The sequence below is a fragment of the Hippocampus comes genome, unplaced genomic scaffold (genome assembly GCF_001891065.2).
Source record: "Hippocampus comes isolate QL1 unplaced genomic scaffold, H_comes_QL1_v1.1 scaffold166, whole genome shotgun sequence".
In the NCBI taxonomy this organism is placed as follows: domain Eukaryota; kingdom Metazoa; phylum Chordata; class Actinopteri; order Syngnathiformes; family Syngnathidae; genus Hippocampus; species Hippocampus comes.
This window is the reverse complement of record NW_017805452.1, coordinates 165,538-191,657: the sequence shown is the minus strand read 5'-3', so window position 1 is coordinate 191,657 and position 26,120 is coordinate 165,538. Positions and strand designations below refer to the sequence as shown.

At 43.7% G+C, this 26,120-nt stretch overlaps 2 protein-coding genes across 4 annotated transcripts; one reads left to right on the top strand and one right to left on the bottom strand.

Moving 5' to 3' along the window:
• Positions 1–363: 363 nt before the first annotated feature.
• kdm1b (lysine demethylase 1B) lies at positions 364–7,455 on the bottom strand. Its single transcript, XM_019874149.1, has 22 exons — positions 7,279–7,455; positions 6,872–7,014; positions 6,299–6,420; positions 5,982–6,071; positions 5,802–5,913; positions 5,608–5,721; positions 5,489–5,527; positions 5,131–5,323; positions 4,868–5,052; positions 4,357–4,527; positions 4,205–4,279; positions 3,918–4,052; positions 3,447–3,618; positions 3,249–3,376; positions 2,786–2,917; positions 2,603–2,677; positions 2,419–2,535; positions 2,217–2,342; positions 2,003–2,125; positions 1,709–1,861; positions 1,304–1,463; positions 364–1,247 (listed from the first exon to the last, which is right to left on the bottom strand). Exons 1-21 carry the CDS (start codon positions 7,292–7,294, stop codon positions 1,380–1,382), a joined length of 2,505 nt encoding a protein of 834 aa, XP_019729708.1. The 5' UTR covers positions 7,295–7,455; the 3' UTR covers positions 364–1,247; positions 1,304–1,379.
• A 429-nt stretch (positions 7,456–7,884) lies between these two features.
• On the top strand, positions 7,885–18,053 carry cfap69 (cilia and flagella associated protein 69). Of its 3 annotated transcripts, XM_019874088.1 has the most exons (23): positions 7,885–8,264; positions 8,406–8,465; positions 8,669–8,734; positions 8,900–9,009; positions 9,082–9,158; positions 9,528–9,629; positions 10,610–10,762; positions 11,714–11,891; positions 12,388–12,511; positions 12,752–12,800; positions 12,880–13,001; positions 13,074–13,305; positions 13,383–13,547; positions 13,686–13,801; positions 13,869–13,987; positions 14,686–14,767; positions 14,900–15,092; positions 15,162–15,299; positions 15,457–15,533; positions 16,008–16,205; positions 17,505–17,591; positions 17,673–17,756; positions 17,839–18,053. In XM_019874088.1, exons 1-23 carry the CDS (start codon positions 8,151–8,153, stop codon positions 17,995–17,997), a joined length of 2,805 nt encoding a protein of 934 aa, XP_019729647.1. In that variant the 5' UTR covers positions 7,885–8,150; the 3' UTR covers positions 17,998–18,053. The 3 variants fall into 3 exon arrangements, with proteins under 3 accessions (XP_019729647.1, XP_019729649.1, XP_019729648.1); XM_019874090.1 differs by lacking the exons at positions 7,885–8,264; positions 8,406–8,465; positions 8,669–8,734; positions 8,900–9,009; positions 9,082–9,158 and having other exon boundaries at positions 9,624–9,692; XM_019874089.1 differs by lacking the exons at positions 7,885–8,264; positions 8,406–8,465; positions 8,669–8,734; ... (1 more) ...; positions 9,082–9,158; positions 9,528–9,629 and adding an exon at positions 10,082–10,314.
• Positions 18,054–26,120: the final 8,067 nt, after the last annotated feature.

Below are 26,120 nucleotides of genomic sequence, written 5' to 3'. Positions count from 1 at the left end.
AGCGATTCAATAACACACCTTGTGTTATTGTAAGCCACTGTAACATTGTGCAGTTTAAACAATAGGGAAAAACGTGAACATAAAAATATTGTACTGCAGATAAGGTAAACGACTTTTAAAAAGTGTCTAAATGATCAAATGCAAATGGTTTGGACTGTACTTAAAAGTTAAATACAACTGATCTGTGCGAAAAACAAAACACCACTCTACTTGATTTAAAAAAAAAAAAAAAAAAAGGCCTGTATGCATGGCTGCAAGTTTCATTTTGTTTGACTGCATTGTACGTTTCAAATGTTTTATTTATTCCACATGAATATATCAATAAATTCATGACCAAGGATATTTTGTAAGAAGATAGCCACGGCAGTTTGCAGCACAGTTTATTAGACAGACAGTATCGCAGATAAATAATAAGCGCCGAAATACCTGACAAACAGAATCGTCTCGAAACGTCGCATATTTGGAAAACAACAAGGGGAACAGCGGCCAAACATCAGAAACAGTGAGGATGCTCTTGTGCTGCTGAACATTTTTAAATCAGCACTGAGGGACAAACACATAACGGATAACGTTAAGTGTAACTTTGTTCATTTTTAATCAGGTGAATTTTTGTACTGCCTGTCCTGATGTCATCCCTGAGAAAGTAAATAGTTTGTTGTATTACTCACAAAAAAAAAAAAAGCATATTTGGCTTTTTGGGGTGAAATTTCAAGAAGTACATAAAATGACAGTTACTTCTACGCCTTTCTGTGACACTACCACTCTCTCTGTATCTTTGTAACCTGCTGTAAAGACTCAGGTCAGGTTTGACTTGCAACGGTTAAAGTGCATTTTAGTTTCCTCCTGAAATGTGACCCCCAAAGCTTCATATCACAAACTTTATGTGAATTGTTTACAAACATATCAACTAATACTACTAACTCTGCTTTGGCTCAAATGAGCATCCCCAATCCCAAAAGTGCTACAACAGACGTACTCTTGACTTCTACACATGTAAGCTTTTACATGCACGATCACAACACATCACTTGCTTCATAAAACAGTGAGGAACAAAAAAGGTTAGTTTTTAAAGAACTACTCAGGTCAGCCTTGCTGGTTAACAAAGTTTAGCAATGTCTGATGCTCAGGGGGATCCAGCCAAGCCAAGCAGGTCCCAGGTTTTTTTTTCTTTTTTCACGGCATGTTGGGATTGAGCACCAGAGTTTTTCTGAAGCCCTTGGTGGTTCACGTGGCGTGTAAGTGTGTGTATGTGTGAGAGAGAGAGAGAGAGAGAGAGAGAGAGAGAGAGAGAGAGAGAGAGAGAGAGAGAGAGACACAGTTTTGTGGTGCGTTTCAACCCGTGTGTCCATGCTGGTGAGTTCGAAGCGCTCAGTGAACTCTCAGGGAGCAGCCATCTTGCTGGCCTCTCGGACCCCGCTCAGGTAGGCGCCAGTCACCGTTTGAGGGAAGTGCCGGTTGGTGGCCTGGAAACAAAGCAAGGAAAAAAAAAATGCGTCTTCAGAATTTTTTTTAAAGGTCATGATATAGGTCACATTTGAGACACTGCGGGGATTCACTTCGCTTCGTATATTCAAGAAAACTAAAACGAATTCAAAAAAAAAAAAAAAAAAAATTAAAATGAAGTCTCATCAAAATAATTAAAAAGGAACAGACTTGCATGTATCTGCTAACCACCACCTAAAAATTTTATTTGGGCAGCTTCTGGTACCTCGCCTGCAAAGAACAATTTCCCCTGAACGTCCTCGGCGATAATGTCGTACGCCTCGCCACTGCCGCCCATTTTCACAAAGCTGTAGGACATCTGCGACCATGCGTCTTTGCTCCAGTGTGTGACCAAGAAATGCAGGGGCTCTGGGACTTCCTGTCAAAGATGGTGAACAATTATTTGCTCATGTTTTTGCATCCCAGGCTGGCTTTCCCCTTCAGTGGCTAATTCCGGTGTGCATAATGATTAGATTTCCGGTAAGAAACGTCCCATAGGTTTACAGGACCACATCATTACCTGCTCCTTGAATAGTTCACGCAGCACCTTCATGCATTCGCCCGCGATGTCCTTGTCCTGCATGTCCCGCACGGCGGCGACGGCATCCCCGGCGATAACGGACATAAGAACCGCCTGCTTCCCCTGCACAAAATGCAGATACGGATGCATTTGTAACCGGTAAAGGGTGAGCTTTAATGAGGGAAGGACAAAAATAAATAAATAAATACAAAACCTGTGGGTCCATGTCGTAGAAGACAGTGAACATGCCTCGCTTGTCGAGAGTCGGCGGGATGTGACCGAAGTAGTCGGCCCCTTGGATCTTGTTGTCCCAGAATCTGTACGGGAACTTCAGCGCGATCTGCCGTCCAGTTTGACAGGTTAAATTCATCATATTACTTCGAAAAGTAGTCAACAAAAAGGATAAAACTGTGTACCTTCTCTATTATGCCTGCTCCCAAACTGTGGATGGCTTTCACTTTCCTCTCAGGAAGCAGCGGGACGAACTGGATAAAATTCTTTTGCAGCAACGTCAGCGGCACTGTGACCAGAACCTAAAGGAAGGGAAACCATTTAAAAGCCCGCGACTCAAACAAAAAGGTTTTTCTAACTTGGTTTTACCTTCTTTGCTGTCCACTGGGAGCCATTTGAGCAAGTAACTCTGACAACATCACCTGAGTAATCAATGGTCTTCACCTGAAATAGATGGGGGGGTGGGGGGGGGGGTTAAATCACTTTTTCCAACATGGTTGTGATTGTCCTAAGTGGAATGGAGGACAAAAATATGGATTAACATTTTCCCACCGGGCACTTTTTGCGGATGTCCAGGCCCTCGGCTAGTTTGTGGAGCAGAGTGCCGTAGCCTTGGGTGAGCAACGTGTGGTCTCCTGAGAACTGTGCAAAGAATTCGTTGTGGTCCCAGGATCTTGCAGAAACCTACACGCACAAATAAGACTCAACTCAATCTTATAGAGTAATTTTAAAAAATAAAAACATCTGCTGCACAGGACAGTGGAAACCAGGGAAGCAAACACAATGAAAACAGCAGTGGCTTTAAAATTGAACCCTGTGCAACACCATGCGACAGTGGAACAGAGCTGGACTTGGAGCAACTAAAGGGAACACAAAAAGCTCTGTCTGCTGAGTAGTTTCTAAACCAGTCTAGACTATCAAAACTATTCATTCATCAACCATCGATCTTGTTTACAGCAAAGCTGTTGGCTGGATAAGAATCTGATACGCGTCTGTGAATTCGGAGGAGTCTGACCTGGTTTAAAGAGCTGCCACAGGCGTACTCCAGGTTGCTGAGATGAAACTGAAGCACTTTTTCCTCCAACTCACTGAACTGGATGCCGGACTCCTGAAGAAAGTTCTTTTTAAGCTCCTGCACCTTTTCTGTCCAACAAAACCAAAAATTTCAGTTTCTCTCCATATGTTTTCTGGTATCTTGTAAGAGATAAAGAACCTCCAAGCGGCGTGTCCTGGCTCTGCGACTTGTCCTTCCTCCACTCCGACACCACGTCCAGAATGGCGTTAAAGTGGAATTCCATGCGCTTGTCAATGGCGGGGTCAGTGGCCTGCCCGCCCTCCTGAAACAGGTCACAGCGCTCTCCCAGTTTGTGCATGCGAACGCCCATCTGTGGACGTACAGCGTGATGTCAGCTTAGATCAGGGATGGGCAAACGTTAGTGCTCAAGTGCCACATTTCATTTTTTAAATGGACATTTTTTTATGATACAATAAACAAGTGAACAAGTGAAATCATTTCAAACCTTTTTCCAACATTAATATAACCTATCACTCGTAAAACACAATTCAACTTTTCTTTTTATCTTTTGGAGAGAGAAATGAAAAGAAATAACTGCAATAATGTGGTGATACAAGTGTGCACATGTGGACATAACAAATTTCCCCACATGTGTTTGGGAAATTTCACCTGCTCACACATCAGGGCGACCGGGTTGTTCACGCAGCCGTTGACGATCTGAGCTCCCCGACCCATGATGACGCCCAAGGCCATGTCGTCCCACACGCGACCGCCGATCCTCTCGCGAGCCTCCAACACCAGCACCTGGAGCAAGTCCAGTGGAACATTTAAGGTGCGACATCATCCGTCTAAAATCTCATGACTTTTCCTCCATAAGAAATAATAATCTTTCGCTTCAACCAGACATACGAAGTCACCATAAGTACACATTACAGTTCAACCCTGACGTTGCAAACCTGAGTGCCAAAGTTCTGCAGCTGGCGTGCAGCGGCGAGCCCCGAGGCCCCCGCGCCGATCACTATGACGTTCTTCTGCAAGAATCACATCACTAAAATCATAGTCACGTCTTATTGTTGAGGTAATTTTCTTTCGCAGGGCCGACACTCACCGCGCGATGCTTCTCGGGCAGCAGGGGCCGCTGGACCGCCAGCACCCCCGTGTTGATGAGGCCTTTCCTGGTCATGAAATGGAGCACACGCTCCATTTCCTGCACGCATCGTACACGCACCAGCCCGCGCACCACCACGTGCATGATGCACTTCTGGACAGTCAGAACCTCCTTGGGTAGGGGAGAACAAACAATAGAGTTGTTGTTTTACTCATTATTGGTTACAATTCATTGCGATATGATAGACAGACAAACATATTTAAGGTGAAGGTTCGAAAGTGTTCAAAACAAACACGGTGAAGCGGCATTTAGCGGTTATGCTGGAAACAAATGGAATCAGCTGCCAAGAGAAAAGAAGTCAGCTCCCAAGTTGAATTGGTTTTCAATCTAGGAAAAAAAATACTCCATACCTATGATTAACATCTTTTAAAGTATTTTTTAAACAAACAATTCTTCCCAAAATCTTGTTCGTGCACTGCACATAATTTTGTGTCAGCAAAAATGTTGATACCTTGCAGTTTTTGTGCCAGGAGGCTAAAATGAGATTGCGCAGCGCCAAATACATGGTGGGGTCGCGGGAGAATTCCGGGAATTCATAAAGTTCGTCCAGTTCCATCATGTCGGGCCTGACGCACAGAGCCTTGCCGCATTCGTTGGGTTGGTAGAAGGGCTGGAAGTACGGACACAAGCCTGCGACTGAGCAGAGTCGCAATGTCAATGATGAGGACTTCCAGGAAGCTCATGATGACGACGAAGAGATTCACACGCCCGTACTTTGGGGCTGGACGGCTCTGCAGTGGTCGGCCCTCAGCTCGCTCAGCGACGCCCCGCCGGGAGAGGAGGACGGACTCATGCCCACGCAGTCGGGATAGTAGGCGGCCAGGAAAGGCGTGGCCGGGCTGTCTTTGAACAACGGCGGCAAAATGAGCATCGAGTGCCACCAGCTGTCCGTCACCTCCGCCACTCTCTGGCACAAATGGAAACAAGCACTGGCGTTATTTGGTGAATTGTGAACCGCGGGGACGGGTAAGACCCTCGTCATCAAGGGTGACGTGATGTGATGCTAACCACATGACTCAAAAAGGCAACATGGCTAAAAATGAAGGATGACAGCCATGTATTGTTAATTTACCAGGTCTTCTGGCAGGGAGCACTGGTCCGGCCCTTCGTTCTGTTCACAAACAAGACGCATGTCACAACACATTTATGATTGGTTCTCCATTACATATGACTTCTAGCTTCCGGTTTTACCTTGACATTGTTGAACTTCATCCCACAACGGTATGTGGCTGCCAACGAGGGGGTCAGCTGGATCTCCTTGGTCAGCTGACGCCATTTCCGACAGTCGGGTTTGGTGCACTGCACCTAAACGACACACATGAAAGAACATTCCGGCGTCAGTGACAGGAGCGGCGATGACGTAGTTGTTCGCGACAAGTTGTTACCCAGTAGGGAAGCTGCTGATCTGCCATGAAGGCTTTGAGACTGGGCTCGCTTTTGCCGTTACTTGTCCATGCTTTTTTCCAGGCGGAAAATATCTCATAGCCGTCTTTATGACTGGAAAAAAAAGACACAATTACCAACGATGACAGGCACAAATTTAATAATGTAGAATGCGGTTTTACCTTCTGTAATAGTGATCGAAGCACTCATTGCAAAAGTGCTCGCCGCACGACAGATGGTACCAGCGGGACGTGTATCCGTTTTTAGCACATCTGAGTAAAGAGAAAAAAAAAACTATAATTGAAAATTGACTGGGCAGGAGTGGGTAAACAAATACAGTTGTAGCTTGAGATAAGAGTATAATTCATTTTGCGTAAAACTACTCTGCACTGTACAGTATTTTTTTATTTTTGAATGTAAAGGGTCCTCTATTTTTGGTGTGTTTTGATGAAACAATGCTTAAATTGTGGGGAATAAAATGCATCATATTGGTCCCCACCTTTCAGAAGCGCTTGCAAAACAGACGGGATACGTGGCCGAACAGCCCGCCTTCTCACACTTCCTGTATTTCTTCTCTGACTGGTCATCTTCCTCTTCCGTGTCTGTAGCTTTCCTTTTGCTCTGAAAAGACACAAAGCCATCTTTTTTGTTAGTTCAAGGAAACACACGTCCGCACGATCCAGTGATGGAGATGCATCAAAGATGTATAACATAAGTGAGGCGGTGATGATCGAAGTGATGCCGTTTCTGTAACGCTTCTTCGCCAGCTGACCACTTGTCCACCGTGCTGCCTGCAACTAGTCTCTTGCTCTCCCTCACACCCATGACATCTGGACTATTTTACTGCCACTTTTCACCTCCTCTCCTCTACGTGGCAGTGATTTGATGTGAGGCTGTTGCTGTAAGGATTCTGCATCGACCCACTGGGACAAGATCTGAGGTGAACCACTTCTCCTGAAGCGTCTCCCCGTTTCATTTGATCAAATGGAATGGCATGATGTTTTACAAGACAATACTATTTAATAGAACTTGACCTAGAGCAATCAGAGGGGGGGGTTACAAATGACAGTACCTGTCCAGGTGGGGGGTTGTTGGCCCGCTTTACCCGGACGTTGGACTGCCTCCCAGAGGATCGTAGGGCCTGGCCGTCGCCCGGAGATTCCCCGGAGCTCCTCCTCTTGGCTCGCCGGGCGCCGGAGCCGTTCCCGGGGTAGTCTGATGAACAACAAGCCCCACCACCGGTGATGTGTGACATGACATATTGGGACAAAGCGGTGGTCCACCCCGGCTTTTTGTCGGGGTGCTAACAGACAACGCGGTGTTGAACACAAATGCTGGCGAGTGAACAACACAAAGATGAGTTTAGAGTCTTAAACGTGACAAAAACACACAAGGAGCTCTTTAAATCGGCCATGTTGTGTTAGCGTGCCACGTTTAGCACGTGGCTAACAGCACTAGCTATTGGCATGCTTCACTGACCTGCGTCCGACAGCATGTCCTTGGATTCGGAGTCCAGATTTGGATTTAGTTTATTTGAATTATTTTGCAAACATTCGAAAATATCCACTCGTCGCCGTTTATTGTTGTGGTGAGGAATAAACAGGTCGTTGGTTGGTGCGGGATTACCACTACCGGTTCAGGGAGGAAATGGGCGTTTTCCTTCCACGAGACTTTTAGTTCCCCTCTCTCGCCGTAGCGGCTGTCTGTCACTATGGTAACTGCAAATCAAACTTCTTACAGCGTGCTCTTTAAAGTCCTTGGAAATTTGAAAACTTCGGCGGCTAAGACGTCAGTTTCACGTCTGTCGAAAGAACAAAACTCGTTTTGCGTCACAAAAATATTAGGAGGCCTTAGCCTGGAGTTTTTTTCCACACAAAATAACGGTAGTATCATATGTTAATTCGCTTGAAACACCATACAGTTATTAAAATACATTTTGTGCTATAGCCAATATATAACACAGTTGACGTACTCCAAACAGGCAGTAATTAGTTCGAGATATAATTTAAAATAAAAGATTTTCCGTGTTGGTTTCAATGTCCAGTTGCCTTTTTTTCGATGTGAATACCGAATTTCCGATTTCCCCGGGAACAAGAACACACCATTATCATCTGGCAGCGTTGTGACAGCAACGTGATGTTTACGTGATCATAGATGATATTAAAGTTCGTCATCGCGGTTGTTGTTGTTGTTTTTTATATATGTAAAATTTCCCATTAGATGGATAATTACATAAATTTGTGGCCGCCTGCCCCATTTCGCTGTGTTTTGACACATTTTTGTCGTCGTTTTGAGTGAATCGTTGACTCGTGTAAACAAGTCAGTCTGTTTACACGAGTCCAAATCTGCTAATGCTTCAAGTTTTGTTTTGTTACGAATCAAAAATGGATTCATGTAAAGTTGTGCACAGAAGGAAAGCCGATCTAGCTGTTGTCCGGCCGAGAACACCAGACCATGTCGAGCAGGTGACTCAGGTTTTGTGTTTGGAGTACAACTGCACTACATATGACCTCTGTCATAACAGTGTGATGTCATATATTTCTACACCAATGCAAGTAAGTAATGGTAACATTTTCTCGAACATCCTGTTCTTATGTTTTTGTCAGGTCTGTCCGAGAAGTCTCAACCTTGCCAAAGTGATTAGCCTGCTTGAAGACCCCCTGACGGTAAATCATCCGCGCATTCATTTGCAGTGGCGTGCAAAGGGGTGGGAGGTGGGGCGCCCCATCCCGCCGATAACAGAATTACATCAATAGACAGGTCTTTTGCTGGACAGTACACCAGACTCATGTCAAACTGAAAAATATTACGTTCAAGCATTTGCCAACTTTTTTTTCCTTCACATCATTACACTCTTTTTTTTTTTTAGACTCACATGCAGGAGAGGCACATTTTTGTGTTGAAGAAGCTGCTCAAGAGGAAACAACAGGGCTTTGTATCCTTTCTCATGTCAACATTTCCTCCTGACTGCTCCCCAGGTGTATGCAGAGATGGAAATAAATTCACAGAAAGTCCCCAGGTGCTCACTTATCGCCACTCGACCACTGTCAGCATTTATTTTGCCCCGCCAGAGAAACGTCTTTTCCTTGACATTATCAAGCTGCTGAGGGAGCTGGCGAGCATCTCGCGGATCCTCAAAGTCTGCGGCGAAAAGGCTGACAAGCAACCGGAATATTGCAGCATTTTGTGTGAGGCTCTGAACATTTGCAGGTAGCTCGCATTCCTGCTGTTTTGATATGAAATGTTGTTTCTTGAATATGACAAAATGTTCGTCCTTGTAAGGCTTCCCTTCCTGAAGGAAAAAGTTTCAGATGAGCTCAACTACGCTGAAGATGTCAAGCAGTTTCTCTCTCGCATAGGTATAGAGCACAAACATCATCATGTACTCACATGGCACTTTGTTCGGTAAACCGTCAAAAAAGATCCAATGAAAGAGCAGATTATTCAGATGATAATGATATAATGGCAGAACAATTTTACATATTTTTTATGTATTAATAATTGCAAGTTTCTGCAGAGTGGGATAATTTTAGGACAAATGTTGCCCTTTTTTCCTAAAATTTAAATGATTCATATCTTATTTTATTTTGGATTTATCATTGCTACAAAATATAACTTGATAACATGAATCCTCACATGGGGCCCCTTGGCCATACTTTGACCACGCTTGCATTCAATTCTATGGTGCGCCAAATGAATTTAACTGTAGTGTATGTGCGTGCGTGTAGGCTACCTGATGAGGGTGTCAGACGGCGAAGTGAGGCGTCAGGTAGTGGAGTCGGTCAAGTCTTACTACAGCTGTTCGGCTCCCAGCAAACCCCCACTCGACGGTAGGATCCGGCTCGCTAAGCTATCGTGTCAAAGTCTCCGCTACCGACACCAGCTTATGCTAAGTCAGCTTCTCATCTTCCCTTTTTCTTCCGCTTGTCATCTTGCCCCTCATCTTCATTGTTTTTCTTTTCCCATCTACATACAATATCAAGTATTTGCAATTTGGAAGTTGAGTATTGTTTTGTTAATATGTAAAGTGGGAAGGACACAACATTAGGAACACTTAAACAATCTAGTAGAGTATTCTAGTTGGTATCTTTTAAACCGTCAAAAAAGATCCAATGAAAGAGCACATGATTCAGATGATAATGATATAATGGCAGAACAATTTTACATATTTTTTATGTATTAATAATTGCAAGTTTCTGCAGAGTGGGATAATTTTAGGACAAATGTTGCCCTTTTTTCCTAAAATTTAAATGGTTCATATCTTATTTTATTTTGGATTTATCATTGCTACAAAATATAACTTGATAACATGAATCCTCACATGGGGCCCCTTGGCCATACTTTGACCACACTTGCATTCAATTCTATGGTGCGCCAAATGAATTTAACTGTAGTGTATGTGCGTGCGTGTAGGCTACCTGATGAGGGTGTCAGACGGCGAAGTGAGGCGTCAGGTAGTGGAGTCGGTCAAGTCTTACTACAGCTGTTCGGCTCCCAGCAAACCGCCGCTCGACGGTACGATCCGACTCGCTAAGCCATCGTGTCCCATCTACATACAATATCAAGTATTTGCCATTTGGAAGTTGAGTATTGTTTTGTAAATATGTAAAGTGGGGTGGACACAACATTAGGAATACTTAAACAATCTAGTAGAGTATTCTAGTTGGTATCTTTTATTAAAACACTGAATTTGTGTACCGGTTAGTATTGGATGCTGTACCTAATTTTGTGTCCTAGTTATTTCACGGTGTGTTTTGGCCTAATTCGGAGCGTCGTTGGGATCTGCATTGACGAGTGTTGATGCTCACAGAGCCTCAACCGACGTCCCCCGGCTACAGACTTCAGCTTCTGGAGCGCAGCGATCTGGCCAAGACGCTGTTCCTGTCCATAGCGGCGCTGGAGAAGCAGCCCGCCATCAAGCTGTTGCTCCTGCAAACACTTCAGATGCTCTCCAGCACATCTGGTCAGTTCCCGGGGGTGGAGGGGGCAGGGAGTTACTGAAGCTCCTTTGTTTTTACTCGAGCGCCTTCATTATCAACACAAGGGTCCGTCCTTGCGGCAAAGTCAGCAGGTCGATATGCTGATTAGCATGAAGTGGATATAAAAAGTCAACACACCCCTATTCGAATGCCAGATGTTGTGATATACAGTGAAACTCCTCTGCAACGAAATCATGTTTGCAGCAAGAAATTTTTCACAACAGGGGACTTTTCACTGTAGCAAATTTGATCTCAGACGTAAACATGAACACACACAAAAAAACGTATATTTGTCCTTTTTATTTTATTCCAATAGTGCATAAGTATGAGCATTCACTTATTTGACACTTCATATAGCCAGCGTAGAAAGAAAAAAAGGGAAAGAAATTGCGAAATTTACGACCAGCATTTACTTTCACTTACATCAATTTCTTGCATAGTGTCTTTTATTTTGCTTCCTCCATCTTTCATTTTTCTTACGTTTATCCTGTCTTTAAGCATTAATACTTTTCTTTTCTTAACTCCTTGGGATGCAAAGGTCCGTTTTGTCGCCATTTTAGCAATGCAACGTTCGTGCTGCATCTGAAACAAATACGCATGTGTAAACCAGCATGGCGGTTGCTGTTGCCGTTTCCAAACAAAGCAGTAAAGGTCACTGTGGCATGCTGAGTTTGGATGAGACCTTTGCGGAAGGCTTGTTTTCGTTGTCGTGAATCTCGTTGCGAGGCAAGAGCAGAAAAAGGTTTCGTATAACGGAACAGGGGGACTTTTCGTTGTAGGGGGAACAGAAAAGTGGGAATGGCTTTCATGCATTAAATTTTTTTCACAGGAGGGGTATTTTTGCCCATGTAGGTTTCGTTGTAGAGGAGTTTCTCTGTATTTATACTTTTTCTACCTACTGTAGGTTACAAATCTTATCCTTTGTCCATCCCTAGATATGAACTGCACTTTAATGCTCAGTGTGCGAGGGGCTGAGAGCATCTGTCTGCGCATGAATGAGCCAGACCCATCCGGAATGATCCTGTTTCACTCCTCGGAAATTCTCTGGAACCTTCTGGAGAGTGGCAACAAGGCTACAGTGGCCGCCCAGCTCAGCAGCGTGGAATGTGCCATGTATGTCAGATCCCTAAGTCCCAACTCCAAGAAGCCCACTAAAGCACTAAAACCGCTTCCCCATCTCTCAAACACAAACCCGAACCCCACTAACACCACCAACCTTGTTCATGAGACTGCTGTTGTTGTGCCCATTGTTCTCTCACTGTAGATCTCTAAAAGAAGCCTTTTCTCACGCCCTGCTGAACACTTCCCGACACGTATGAGACTGCTGTTGTTGTGCCCATTGTTCTCTCACCCCTCCCTCAATCGCTCAACCCCACTATCCTGTTTTCTGTACTCTAGTTTTTCTGGACACTCTCTCCATCCAAACCCAGCCAGCAGAGGCACAAAATTGACCGAAAGAGCCTGGGTTCTATTCAATGTTTCTTCCTTAGAGGGTTTTTTCCTTCGCCAAATGTGTCTCAATCCTTAATTGTCTTATTGACTTGACTTAACTTGAACGAAGAAAAGCTGTTTTTGAAAAACTCTGACTGTATCGCTTTCTGTCCTGTAGATCTCTAAAAGAAGCCTTTACTCACGCCCTGCTGAACACTTCCCGACACGCTGACCTCCAAGTCCGCAATGATCTGCTGGTTCTCACCACCCTCTTTGCTGAGAACTCCTGCGCTCTGCTCATTGTGAGTGATGTCTTCTAGGCCAGTCGTTCTCTGAGTTAGGATGAGGTTTAGGCTTAGTGGAATTAGGTTTGCTGAGGAAAAAGTTCCGTGTTAAGATGAGCTGGGTTCAGGGTTCGGGACTGATGGCTAAGGTACGATTCATCAGACATCACCCAGAAGCATCTATGGGAAGGACACTCAGCTGTTCAAGCAATGGCATTATTGCTTTGGTTGAGACAAATAATTCTCTCATTTTTTTAGGAGAGCTTATTCGCCAAGCAGCTTGTTGCACTCAGCACGTTTCCCGAGCGTAAGGCAAAATTCCTCTCCGTCTCTGGTGTTTTGGTTTGGATTTGACGGCCACGTTTTCTCCCGCGCTTCCGTTTCAGTGAAGAGTCACCATAATTTGGTGGGCAAGCTGAAGCTGACGTACAACATGGAAGACCTGCAAATGAAGAAGCTGCTGTTAAATCTGCTGGTTGTGATGTCCAGAGATCCTGCAACCATCCCGGTGGATGCTCCTGGTTCTGCACATCGAGGTAGATATTGACGTGATATTGATCTTATCCTTTTTGTGGTGCAGATCTTCAAAGAGGAACAAGTGATACTGGCTCTGCTGACCCTGGCCAAGCCTCCCGCCACCCCCTCCGAGGTGAAGCCGGGGTCTCGTGACTGGTCGTCCATCCAGCTGGAGGAGCTCCAGCTGCAGGCTCTTGCAGTCCTCGCTACCGTAGCCCCGCTGATACTGGACCACTACATGTCCTGCTATGGCAATGTGGCCCTGCTGCACCTGCTGGACTGGTGCGTCAGGCAAGGTGAGACACCATAGTCATGGTAAGAGTGAGTGAAGCAGTGATGGGGCACTCGACTCACAGCTCTTGACTGATTCCAGACGGCTACTGTGGACAAGGGCACAGCTTCCACGCCACCGGCGGCCGAGGGAGCAAAAAGGCTCACATGCGTTACTGCATCAGACTGATGAGATCAGTCACCTCCCTGGATGACAAGACCCTCAACCAGGACCTGTGCGACCAGGGGACCATACACATGCTTCTAGGTCAGTTTAGTAAAGTTGAGATAAGAGTTTGGAATTTGGGTGAGCAGGTGTTCGGGTTATTGGTTATGACCAGTGCAGTTCAGTTCCATATAACCCCTCACCTCACAATGTTCTCCATCGCACGCATCAACTTCTCAGGGCTTCTAATGCAGATGGAGTCGACTGCCAGCGATGAGGATGCGGTTACCGTGGAGATGAAGTCAGACATGCAGATCATCCTCTCAGCTCTGTGTGAGAGTGATATGCACAGAAAGGTAATTGGGACAAGTTGATTGATCATCCAGAAAAGATATTTCTGACACGCCTGCGGTCGCACGGCAGGAGCTGTTTGGGACCGAGGGCGTGGAGATGACGGTCCATTACCTGAGGAGAGGCGCCAGCATGTTCTACAGTGGCCTAGGACACAACAAGCTTCTCCTGTCAACCTTGGCGTGCGTGCGGTCAGTGCAGCTTAACTCATTCAATCTCAGCCATTTTCACTGGAGCAACCCCCTCAATCCCAGCGTTTTACTGGATTTTGACTGATCTTGCAAGGCCCACAGAATATTTGGTTCTAATGCTATATAAACATGGAAAAAATAAAGTTTGGACTCTCTTCCTTCAGCAGAAAAAAAATTGGTTCTATCTTTTTCCATTCTTCAGCAATCGGCATTACAAAATGGCTACGTTTAATGAAAATGGCGATTCCTGGGCAAAAAACGGAGAAAAAGAGTTTTTTGTAAAAGCATGCATTTCAAGCACGTGAGCCACCACTGCCACCTACTGGTCACTTTTTTACATTATTTACAATTCAAACGGCTTATTCTCATTCACAGATTGCATCAGACCCTCCTCCTCTCTATGATGCAAAAAAAAGACTTAGATATACGTCCTTGGTAGGCGGGGCCTAATTTTAAAAAGACGTACAAGTACATCTTGTGGAATGAAAGGGTTAAGCTAATGGTTCTCACTCTGCTGCTGACTGTGACTAGCGCTCACGCTTGAGGAAATGTTTGTGTCATTGGAATTAGGGTTCCGACGTCTCGAGTTTGGGATTGGGAGGTAGGGTCTCGGGTTAGGTTTGGGTGAGGGAGTTAAGGGCGAAGATTGACTGAAAATGACTTAAATGGAAATGGTTCATTTGTGGTTCCATTGTTAGCACCTGCATTGTGGGCTGTTACACGACAGAGGATTGCTTCCTAACCCGAGATGGCGTGCTGGTTTTACTGGACCTACTCAGTGTAAGTAACTCAAACCCTCCCTGGAAGAGTCTTGGTGGGGGTCTTGACTGCAGAGATTCTTAAAACTTTTGGGGTCCAGAAATCCCTTCGTAGGGGAGACATTTTTAACTTCTGCTTTCATTTTTCCTTCAGTCGAGTCCCAAGTGCGTTCACGGCGTGATCCTGGCCACTCTTTTGGAGCTGTGTGACAACCTAAGCACAATTCCTCACATCCTGAGCTGGAGCGACAGCGATGGCTGGACGGCTCCGAGTCTCCTGCTGCAAGTGTGGCGGCGGGAAGAAGAGGAGCTGGGAGTCAGCCGGAACCAACACGGCGGGATCGCAGGTTTGTTTGAGTCGGTGACTCCAAATGGACAACCAAACCCGTGACAAATTTTCTCTTACCTACACACAGATCCAAAGGAGCCTGTCCTGGCACATCGTAAGGTGGATGACGCAGCGCTGATGTCGACTCTGGACACGGCGAGCGCCGCCGTATTAGAGATGCAAGAGAACCTGATAGCCAAGATTTATTTGATCTTCTGCAGAATTGGTAAACAGAATGCAAATGCACTTAGAGTTGTTTATTGATCGGGACAGAGAATCAAACACGCAAATACAAAATGAGGCTGGCGACCAGTCAGATGTGATAGGCTCGAGCGTATCCGCAACCCTCATTGTCCACATAACTGATCCTTGATCTTGTGCAGGTTTCGAGGATCTTCCAGGATTGTCCGTAAAAGACAGAGTGACCTTGAGTATCGTCAAAAGGTACCTTGATTTCAAGGTAAGAACAAAATAGCAGGTGTTTTATCATCAATGTTACTTTGTATTATTCTCTTTTGAAATAATTGAGTTATTCTTCTGACAAACGACTCAGCTTTTTGTGGGCCTCAACAAGCTTGAAAATGCATGATTTTTGGCAAAACCATGGAGCTGGTGACATTTTTTGAATTGTGGTGGTTCCAAACAGGACACCCTAAAACTCACTTATAGGGCTTCCTGAAATGATCTGTACCAGTTTTTCTGATTCACAAAAAAATGGGTGGGCTATTGGAACAGGATACACAAAAATGATCCATGCTTGAAAATGAACAGGAATCGGCCATTTTATTTTTGTGTGAATTGCAGAGCTTCTCCTCCGAACTGAAAATTTTCCATACTGAGACACAATTGGAATCAGATATCTTAGACAGACGACTCTTTTGCCTGCGCTATTTAATGTGGCTGAAGCATGATGTCAAAGTGTGATGTCACACAGGTGAGCGAGGTGTGGGACGAGATCAGCCGTGAGCTGATCCGGGAGGGCATCCGCCCCGTCACGCCGGACCAAGAGACTCTGCGTTCTGCCCAGCAGATGTCGCAGCGCATGGCCGAGGCGGTGGTGGCCGAGCAGGAGGAAGTCTTGCGGCAACATGTCGAGGAGGCCAACAGGGAAGAACAACTTATGTATGAAGAGGTGAGAACATTCAGCATCAAAGGCAATGAATGACAAAGATTACTCCAGCTTACTGAGTTGTGGCCATTATTGTATGTACTATACTGCTCCCAGATGGCCAAGGCATGCGGGACTGAAGGAGCAGCACAATGTCCATTGAATTAAAAATGGAAAAAAAATTGTTTAATCATTTACATTCTATTTAATGATGTCTAATTTTTTATCTTATTTCTTTTTGTTATGGCTTCAAGATGGCACCGCGAGAGTGGCTGCCTTTACAGCAGCTCCTATACTTTTTGTTCTTTCTCCAGTGAAACTCTACAACGAAATCATGTTTGCAGTAAGACATTTTTCACAACAGGGGGTTTTTCACTGTAGCAAATTTGATCTCAGATGTAAACACACACACACACACACAGACACACACACACACACACACACACACACACGCGTGTGTGTGTGTACACGCACACACAAACGTATGTGTACTCTTTATTTTTATTCCAATAGTGCATAAGTATGAGCATACACTTAATGACACTTCATATAGCCAGTGTATAAAGAAAAAAAGGGAAAGAAATTGCGAAATTTACGATCAGCATTCACTTTCACTGACATCAATTTCTTGGATAATGTCTTTTATTTTGCTTCCTCCGTCTTTCATTTTGATCACGTTTACCCTCTCTTCCAGCGTCAGAGCTCTTCTTGTCTTAGCTGCTTGACGTTCAAAGGTCCGTTTTGGAGCAATTTTAGCAATGCAAAGTTTTTGCTGCATCTGAAACTAACAATAACAAATACTTCCTGGACTACTGCGCATGTGTAAACCAGTGTGGTGGTTGCTGTTGCCGTTTCTGAATGAAGCAGTAGAGGTCGCGGTTGGATTAGACTTCGTCGTAGTGAATCTCGTCGCGAGGCAAATGCAGAGAAAAAGATTTATTATAACGCAACAGGGTTTTTTTTCATTGTATGGGGGGCAGGAAAGTGGGAATGGTGTTAATGCATGAAGATTTTTTCACACTAGGGGGTATCTTCGCCCATGTAGGTTTCGTTGTAGAGGAGTTTCACTGTACTTTCTTTCATAACTTTGCTGCTGTAAATTGGGAATTTTTCCATTGTGAGACGAATAAAGGTTTTCTTATTCTTATTCTTATGATGGCTGTCAGAGAACAAGCATATTTTGCCAGATTTGAAATTTTTCCATTGTGAGACGAATAAAGGTTTTCTTAGTCCTATTCTTATGATGTCTGTCAGAGAACAAGCGTATTTTGCCAGATTTGGTTGACCTTGGTGATGTTTTACCTTTGGTCCATTTGATTGCAGATGAAGTCTCACTGGAAACAACGTCAGCTCACAGCCAAGTCATGGAGCAATTTTGTCTCCAAGACGTCTAACTATAACATCCTCAAGGTTTGTTTTTGTCCTTCACCATTTCTTTGTCCCACGAAGAAAGGCTTTTCCTCGACAAAGTTTTGTTTTTCTCTCTTGCAGGGAATCAAAGAAAAGAGGGAGAAGCACATTGAGTCCATAAGGACAGAAACAGCGCAAGAGGACGTAGGACAGCACCACGAAGAGGTCTGGCAGCATGCAAACAATGCTAAACGACGGTATTCCTCAGGATATTTTTTCTCATTCTTTTTGTTGTTGTTTGTTGCAGGTTTTTATCGGGAAGCTGATGGTGGACCCGGATAGCGACGCTCGTGGCGGCGTGAACCTGAAGGTGGTCCAAACTCCCGTGATGGCGGCAGCACACGAGGAAGCCTTGCTCGCCTCGCGGGAGCAGCACTACTTCAAGACGGTCCATGGCAAAAATTGATCACGACCATGTTATTCACATGCAGTAGAGACTGAGCTCTTTTTATCAATCTGTTTGCTGTCCATTCATTTTCAAATGAATGGATGCAATTTAAAATTGACCTCCTAATCAGCATTTATCTACCTATTCAAAACAATCTCACTGTTCAGCATTGCAAAAATTCCTACTTTTTGAAGAATTACAAAAGCGTTTCCATGACAAGATTGCTAAATGAATAAAGAAATGCTGCAAAGTCACCTGAAATTCAGAATTTTCCAACGGATTCAAATGAAAGAAGTAGCACCTGTTGGGGGGGTGAGTCGGCCTTTCTCTTCCTGCGCGTGTTCGTTAATTTCGGATGATGAGGATGTTGGTTATCCAAATACAGGCTGGAGACGATGAACAGGACCTTCGAAGGTTTTATTTTTCTTTTCTGCAGTTCATCACAATACAAATCGATTCGGACTCCCGGGAGTTTCAGATTTTATCAGGGAGCCCAGGAAAAATACAGTCTTCACGTTTATAGAGGGATAATATGTTAATGAGAGGCGGGCAGTTCTGCCCCTTAAGTAAAAATCTGAAAGAAAGGTTGATGCGATTCGATCCAGACCTCTCCCGCTGTGCATAAATCTCGAGATAAGAGTTCCTCCTCAGGGGAACTTGACGGCCTTCAAGGACTCTCCCGAGGTGGCGGACGCAAAAGAAGACATTTGGGGGCTGTTAACGACACTTGGAGGCTGTTAAACACTCAAGGGGGAAGAAGATATAAACTTAACACTACATCCTTTGTTTTAAGAGTTTAAACAGATGTTCAGGTGAGAGACTGGTACCAATAGTACTCATAGTAAGGTTAAATTCCTCAACACACCCTACCTTGGCCCGATCTATCGCATTAAAGAGAAGCAACTGTGCATATTTTTAATCTCCTGAGCGGCTGTATGTCGCAAAGTCAGACTAAAAAGATGAACGAACCAACTTTAGTCATTATTACCAGTGATTCTCCAGTTGGGATACGAGTACAACTAATGGTACAGAAGCTCCCTCGAGTAGTACGCTATCGCATTAAAGAGAAGCAACTGTGCATATTTTTCATCTCCTGAGCGGCTGTATGTCTCAAAGTCAGACTAAAAAGATGAACAAACCAACTTTAGTTATTATGACCAGTGATTCTCCAATTGGGATACGAGTACAGTCAAACCTCGGTTTTCGAACGTCTCTGTTCTCGACCAAATAGGTTTTCGACCAAAAATTTCGAGTTTTTTTTATGCCTCGGACGACCGAATTTCGGTTCTCAAACAAACTGAGCGCACTTGAATGCGTCACTTGACTCCTCTCGCCTTCCTTACCCGAGGAAGTGACGCTTCCTTGGGTAGATGAGGAAGTGACGCTTCCTCGTTTTTAGCGTTCCATGGTGAACAGACTGTTCAATAAAGATTCTTTTTTTTTTTTTTTAAAGAGCGTGGTTTCGGTTTCCGGTTTTCAAACAAATAGGTTTTCGAACAGCCTTCTGGAACGGATTATGGTCGAAAACTGAGGTATGATTGTACAACTAATGGTACAGAAGCTCCCTCTAGTGGTACCCAAAAGAATCCCGACATTGAATGAAAAATAATACAACCAAAACAATGACGCAGGAACCTTGTAGCATTGTGATTATTAATCCCACTAGTCATATACCAAAAGTCAGGCTCCATTTATTTGTTCCATCACACTCCAAGCTGCCCTCATTCTCAATAAAAATGTCCAAAAGCCTCCATAGTGCAGCATTGTCACCTCTTTGATGCTCTCGGGGTGCCATTAGGATACTTGTTGTGGGGCTTTCAAGGGAAATGGGAATGGCGCCGGCTTACATAAGTCACCGCAGTGCATTAGCACAAATGTTCCTTCAAGCGTGCATCCATGCGAGACAAGACGGGTCGCAGTATAAAAGCCTCCTTCAGGCTGCAGCCACTTTTTGATGGTCCGGGGGCGAGCTCGCAGACTGGATCTACCGTGGAGGTTCTGCAACTGGCTAGAAGGTATAATTTTGACTCTTTTGAAGTGGCCTAAACTTTGTATCAAGTCAAAAATTAAAGTGGCTTTTGTCAAAATGGAAGGAGTCAAAAAGTGCATGAATTTGTATGGATGTTGAAAAGTTGCCATGTATATTGTCACCCCTCTTGGCGGTTTCTGTTCATTTTAAATGGTTCGTCGTCTTCTCCCGCAGGAAGGCGTGCAGCAGCGGGAATGATCATCAGACTGGGAAGACTGACTCCAGGTTACTTCCGCCTCCTCCAGGTTGGTGCATCCCTTCCTTTATTGCCTCTTTGCAACCTTTAAACGTTCTTTTAAAATGTTCTTTCGGCTCCTATGAAGACGAGATTTACGTCCCAACTAAATATGTGCTCCTCTGGAGCAGTTTAGTTATGTAAGCCCCTCAAGGCAGCAGGAAGTTAAGAATAGCTCTCAAAACAAATAAATAATTCAGAGAATGTTCAGCTTTTAAATATTTTTTAAGTCCAAGGTATGAGGGCTCCCTCTTGAGTTGATCTTCACAGAGGATAAATAATATGCGCCTGTGAGTTGTATTATATCGTTTGTGTGACGTCATGTGTTGCTGTTGTTCTATCCTGTCTTGTCTGCAGCGGCAGGTGTCTGGCGAGGCTCGCATGCAGCCTCCAAGAAACCTGGTCAACCCCTTGGCCGGAACCTTGGCGGCGACCGGCTCCTGCGTGAGTCTCTACAGCACCGTACAGATGGTGGCCAGGATGCAGGTGGACCGGCACGGCGTCATCTGAAGACCAGATTGGAAATGTGGACGAGTGTGAGAGGAAGTCGAAAGTGTTTGTGAGGATTAAGGGTGTCGGAGGATCAGGGTAATGGCTTGTCGGGGAGGTTTTTTTTTTTTTTTTTTTTTTTTTTTTTTTTTTTTTTTTTTGCATTGTTAGTGGTAAGGAGTATTTATATATTTTTTAAAATTAACAAGCACACATACGGTGAACCGGTTTATTGCAGGGATACATTCCAGGACCATTCGGTGAAAATCTCTGATATAGAGATCATATGAAACATCTCCACATGGTTCAAATATTATAAAACTGATGATAAAATGTTTTAAAGTATTCCTTAGCGCTTGTTGCCACTGTGTTGTGTTGCACTACAACTGTCAAGCTTTTTTATTTATCATCCCCACTTGACGTTTACACTGTAAAATTCACCCATAAAACAAAAGAGAATTAAACATCACACATTTAGACGCCAAATCATCCAACAAATGTCTGCTACCTTAATGCTAAAATAAAATGCTAAACGGCTAGGCTAGCGACAATTAGCGCAGGCTTAAACTGAATTTTAAATCTTCAAAAAACCCGAGATACTGTTCCAATGCTTCAAACGTTGAACCCGCTCAATTTTCACAGTTTACTCACTTTCAGACTTTTCTTATGAGACTTGATGTTTGCGCAAAATTTTCACTGCCGTTTAGAAACCGTTTGTAAATGACTACTTTTGATCAATGTCTTGATTCGGAAATAAAGACAATTCTGTTGTGTGTGCATATGCTTCTCGATGAGAACATTCGTATGCGGTTGATCACACAAACTGTATGGAGTCATTCATGTGAAGGACAGTCAGGCCACAGAGGAATTTTTTTACTGACTCGCTTGGACACCAACCAGAGAGGCACTGTCGCAATACGGGGGCTGCTGGGTTCATGTCTCAAGGGTTATCGTTCAGTACCATGTTTTCAAAAAGACTTGGGGTTACAAATTAGGGTTTCAGACCAAGTTTGGGGTTTCAAAATAGGGTTTCGCTTTCAGTTTAGGGTTTCAAGGAAAGGGTTTCAAGTAAGAATTTTTTTTGAGGGGTTTCAAATTAGCTTGGGTAAGGGTTTCAACCCTCATTCTTGAAACAAGGGTTGCGATCTTAAAAATACACTGGGGATTTTTGAATGTAGTACAGCACCTGTGTCAAACTCAAGGCCCGGGGGCTAGATCTGGCCCACCACATAATTTTTTTGTGGCCCACGAAAGCAAATCAAACATGTCAACTTCTATGATGCTTACTAATATTTGCACCAAAATTTCAATTTCTCGTATGTAATATATAAAAGAGCTATTGTAAGTTTTCTTGTTACCAAAACCCTCATTACAGTAACTTAAACTATCATTGAATAAACCAGTCTTCTTGACTTCTTTATATGGTTTTGCAGCCATAACGGCCCTCCAAGGGAAACAGTAACTAAAATGTGGCCCGCGACGAAAATGGGTTCGACACCCTTGTAGTACATTGTAAGGTTCTTCAATGCGTTATTCCGGCAGTTGCCAGCAGAGGGAGCGCTTCACTAGTGGAGGAGGGGGAAGAAGAGAGCTGATAGGATGATGGAGGAGGAAGACTCTTATTAATTCTTTTGATGATGACCCAGGCTAAACTTTGGGGTTGGGGTGGGGGCATGACTTTTTCTATTAATTTCCGCACTAAATTCCAAAATAAAAAAATAAATCAAGAAAGGGATTGACCCCGTCCTAGTTCTGAATGGCTCACTTGTGATTGCATTTGTTCTTGATATGCATTTGTCCAAGGTCTGGGAAATGTCACAATATGTGTGATAAATCTCTGCCATGGTGATATTTAATCCTCGCGGCCTCGTTGATGTCTGTCTCTTTAATTTGTGCACGATTGCGACCCTGAAACCTGAATTCCTCGCAGACATCATTTTCACCAAGCAGCAGAATCCTCACACTGAGGAGGAGGATGAGGAGGGCGAAAACATTGATAGTCATCTCCACGGAAACAGCCCAGCAACAGGCTGCATGCTGGCAGCCAATCAAAACCACCCAAGGCCCGCTCTCTTGTCCAATCGGTGGGAGCAGCAGTAGTGAGACTGGGGCCCCGTCAAGGTGAATGTTGATTAAGGTGTGACCATTGTATACATATTTTTATTTTTCGGCCACAGTTTTTTTTTTTGTCCTTCTACTCCCGCCACATTTCTCAAATGATTCACATAAGTGGGAAAAAAAAATCATATTTTTCACATTCTGTTGGGCAGAATTGGACTCCAGAAAGGTGAACTCGGAAAGAATTGACCAAAAAGATTTATTCATAAAAATAGGTCGCAAGACCGATAAAGAACGCTGGTACGACACCAGGAAAATGAGACAACCAAATACATTTGCAAAAAAAAAAAAAAAAAAAGCAAGGATAAAAACTCATTTGGAAATTACTTAATAAATAGACAACAAGAAACCCATATAATACAAAAGCTGTGTCTATAACAACAACAAAAAAACTACTTACAAAGCTAAGTGCAGAAAACCTGGTGGGAACAAAAACGAAGGGCAAGAGCATTGAATGTTTGGACGAATTCAACACTTGATGACAATCATGAGCAAGGCGAATTATCTGACAGACATGACATCATAGGAGTCCTTAAATGGTCGCCTGATTACATAGGCAGCAGGTGTGTAAACTGGAGGGACGGCCCTCCTCTGCCACCTGCAGGAGAAACACATGACACATTCCCCCAATTTCCACATTTTACATGACAATATTCTCAAATGTAGACACTGTCCACTACAATTGTATATCGTCCTTCCACATTTCGTGACCGAGTTTCGTAACCATTTCAACTTCAAATTTGTCATCTCAGGACAACCTGTAAACTATTTTCCACATTCCAATCTGAAATTAAGATTTATTTGACACATTGACATCCTCCTTATTCGCGTTGCTATCTTGCTGTACCTTAGCATAGCATAGCATGCAAATGATTTGGATTTGAATACAACTGAGAGAAACATATACAGACAGACTAAATATTAATACACAGCCATATATTCTTTATCCTCTGAGACAAAAACCCAAACAAACTATGAATACTGCCGCTTAATTGTGATGGTCTTCTTCATCGTTTCATCACCAAATCTCTGTGCAATATGTATTATGCTCTCCCGTGGTGGCCAAAGCACACACACCAGTCACACAATGCCCATTGAATTAATGCCTGAAATCATGCTGGTTATATCTATTTCTTTAGATACTATTGAATTGTGTTTTTTTTTTTTTTTTTTTTTTATACAGTCCTGAAGCGTGCTATTTTTTCCCAAAACAAAATGACAAAATTACAAAATCCACTCTGTCTGGGACTAATGAGGCAAACTGCAATGCATGATGGGATAGGTGCTGACCCCTGCACCTCAGCTACTCTCCAGCAGAATCCCCACTCATCAGTCAATGCTATTTTTAGCTCATCCCAGTTAACAAAGGAACATCAAAAGCCCCCCCCCCGTCTTATTTTTACGTAAGACTGCAGGGCACCTCGGCCCTTCACCACAATGCATTGTGGCAACATGCAACAACAGTCGATATTTCTTTGGCATCTCCTGTGTCTGTGTGTGTATGTGTGTCACATATTCTGCAAATGCCGGACACGGTTGCCAGGCAACAGCAGCCTCTTGCCCCCGCCCCTCCACTCACTCTTTCTATTAGAACATCAAACAGTAATTGCGTGTGTGTGTGTGTGTGTGTGTGTGTGTGTGTGTGTGTGTGTGTGTGTGTGTGTGTGTGTGTGAGAGAGAGATAAATGGAGTTTATTTATAGAAGCAGTCTAAAATTAAACTCATCTCCCCTTTTTACCCGCCGATAATCCCTCACATAGCTGTCTCCAACCTCCCTGCCACATTCATTTACAGAGACGGCAATGGGATCGAGGTTTGTGTGCATGTGTGAGACTCTCATCACGCGTCAGACTTAAAGTTGTAGCTTTTCAGAAAAATATATGCCTTTGCACAAATAAAGTGTACTTATGTGAATTATAGATGTAGACATTGGTGCCTCAACAGATAATATAACAATACTAACAGGCATATCTTCTTTATCCTCTGCGTAGAACAGGTAATATTATTGCGGCCAGGTGGCCGGCGCCTTTGTGCACAGGCATTTGGGGGTGCTGGATACGCACCCAAACGTTTAGATGTGCCCAAATTAAATGAAACTTTAAACATGATACAATTTTGCTCATAGATTCCTCTAACAGTATCGTGAGCTTCCATGCAAAGTGAGACTTAATCATCTCCACGCAAAATAGATGTAATTGTAGTGTAAATGCTGTTTAAAATCCACAAGGCATCGCGAACATGAGTGAGAACATCCACTGGTTGAATCGCGGATATGAATTCAGCCTTTGATTGTGTTGACGTGTATCGTGAGCTTCCATGCAACGTGAGACTTAATCGTCTCCACGCAAAATTGATGTAATTGTCGTGTAAATACTGTTTAAAATCCACAAGGCGTTGCGAACATGAGCGAGAACATCCACTGGTTGAATCTCGGGGTCCTTCTTTTCTCCTTCTCCTCTTCCTCGCATCACTGGAGCTGACGAAGATGATGAATGGCCGATGATTTCCTCCACAAGGTCAACCTGACGCGCGCGCGCGTGTGTGTGTGGATGTGTGTGTGTGTGTGTGTGTGTGTGTGTGTGTGTGTGTGTGTGTGTGTGTGTGTGTGTGTGTGTGTGTGTGTGTGTGTGTGTGTGTGTGTGTGTGTGTGCAGGAAAAAAGGAAGCTACATTACCACGGAAACAGAGATGGATGTCTGAGCTGACTTCATTACTCAGGTGCGATGAGCATTCGAAATAATGTTGTCATCCACCAAATTGGAAAAAGGATGACTTGCTATGTGCACGAGTTTTGTTAATGAAGTCAAAGAAAAACGAAAATGCTTTTGTGAAAAATGAAAATGAACTGGAACTACATCTTATGTTTATAAAACGAAATCAGAATTATTGCAAAAATGTCCAAGGTTCATTTTTAGAGCATTTATGAATATTTATTCTGGTATTGATTTCCATCTGTAGCTACAGAAGAAGGAATGTCAAACAGCTGCAGAAATGAAAAGGGAAAAGCACAACTTTCAGCCAGTGTGTGTCAATATTATATCAATTTACCTTGATAAAATAATAAAATATTGATGGATTTGACTGGTATTTTGTTTGATACCTCTACTTAAAAAAACAACTAAAGTATACATCTTTGAAATATATATATATAAAGTCCCGATTTAATTACAGCCATAAAAAAATAATTAAACTACTCTCCTACAAAATGACACCAATAGAATTGTCCCACTCTAGTTCTCAGTGGCTCCCGCCCCATCACTTAACACACCAC

What these genes read in the sequence shown, in the direction of transcription:
- kdm1b (XM_019874149.1), bottom strand. An exon ending in ACATCCGCAAAAAGTGCCCG is followed by an intron (nt 2,678 to 2,785) that starts GTGGGAAAATGT and finishes CATCTATTTCAG; the next exon opens with GTGAAGACCATTGATTACTC. An exon ending in TCTACGACATGGACCCACAG is followed by an intron (nt 2,126 to 2,216) that starts GTTTTGTATTTA and finishes CATTTTGTGCAG; the next exon opens with GGGAAGCAGGCGGTTCTTAT.
- cfap69 (XM_019874088.1), top strand. Translation starts at nt 8,151, where the DNA reads ATGCTTCAAGTTTTGTTTTGTTACGAATCAAAAATGGATTCATGTAAA. An exon ending in CAGCAAACCCCCACTCGACG is followed by an intron (nt 9,630 to 10,609) that starts GTAGGATCCGGC and finishes TGATGCTCACAG; the next exon opens with AGCCTCAACCGACGTCCCCC. An exon ending in GATGCTCTCCAGCACATCTG is followed by an intron (nt 10,763 to 11,713) that starts GTCAGTTCCCGG and finishes GTCCATCCCTAG; the next exon opens with ATATGAACTGCACTTTAATG.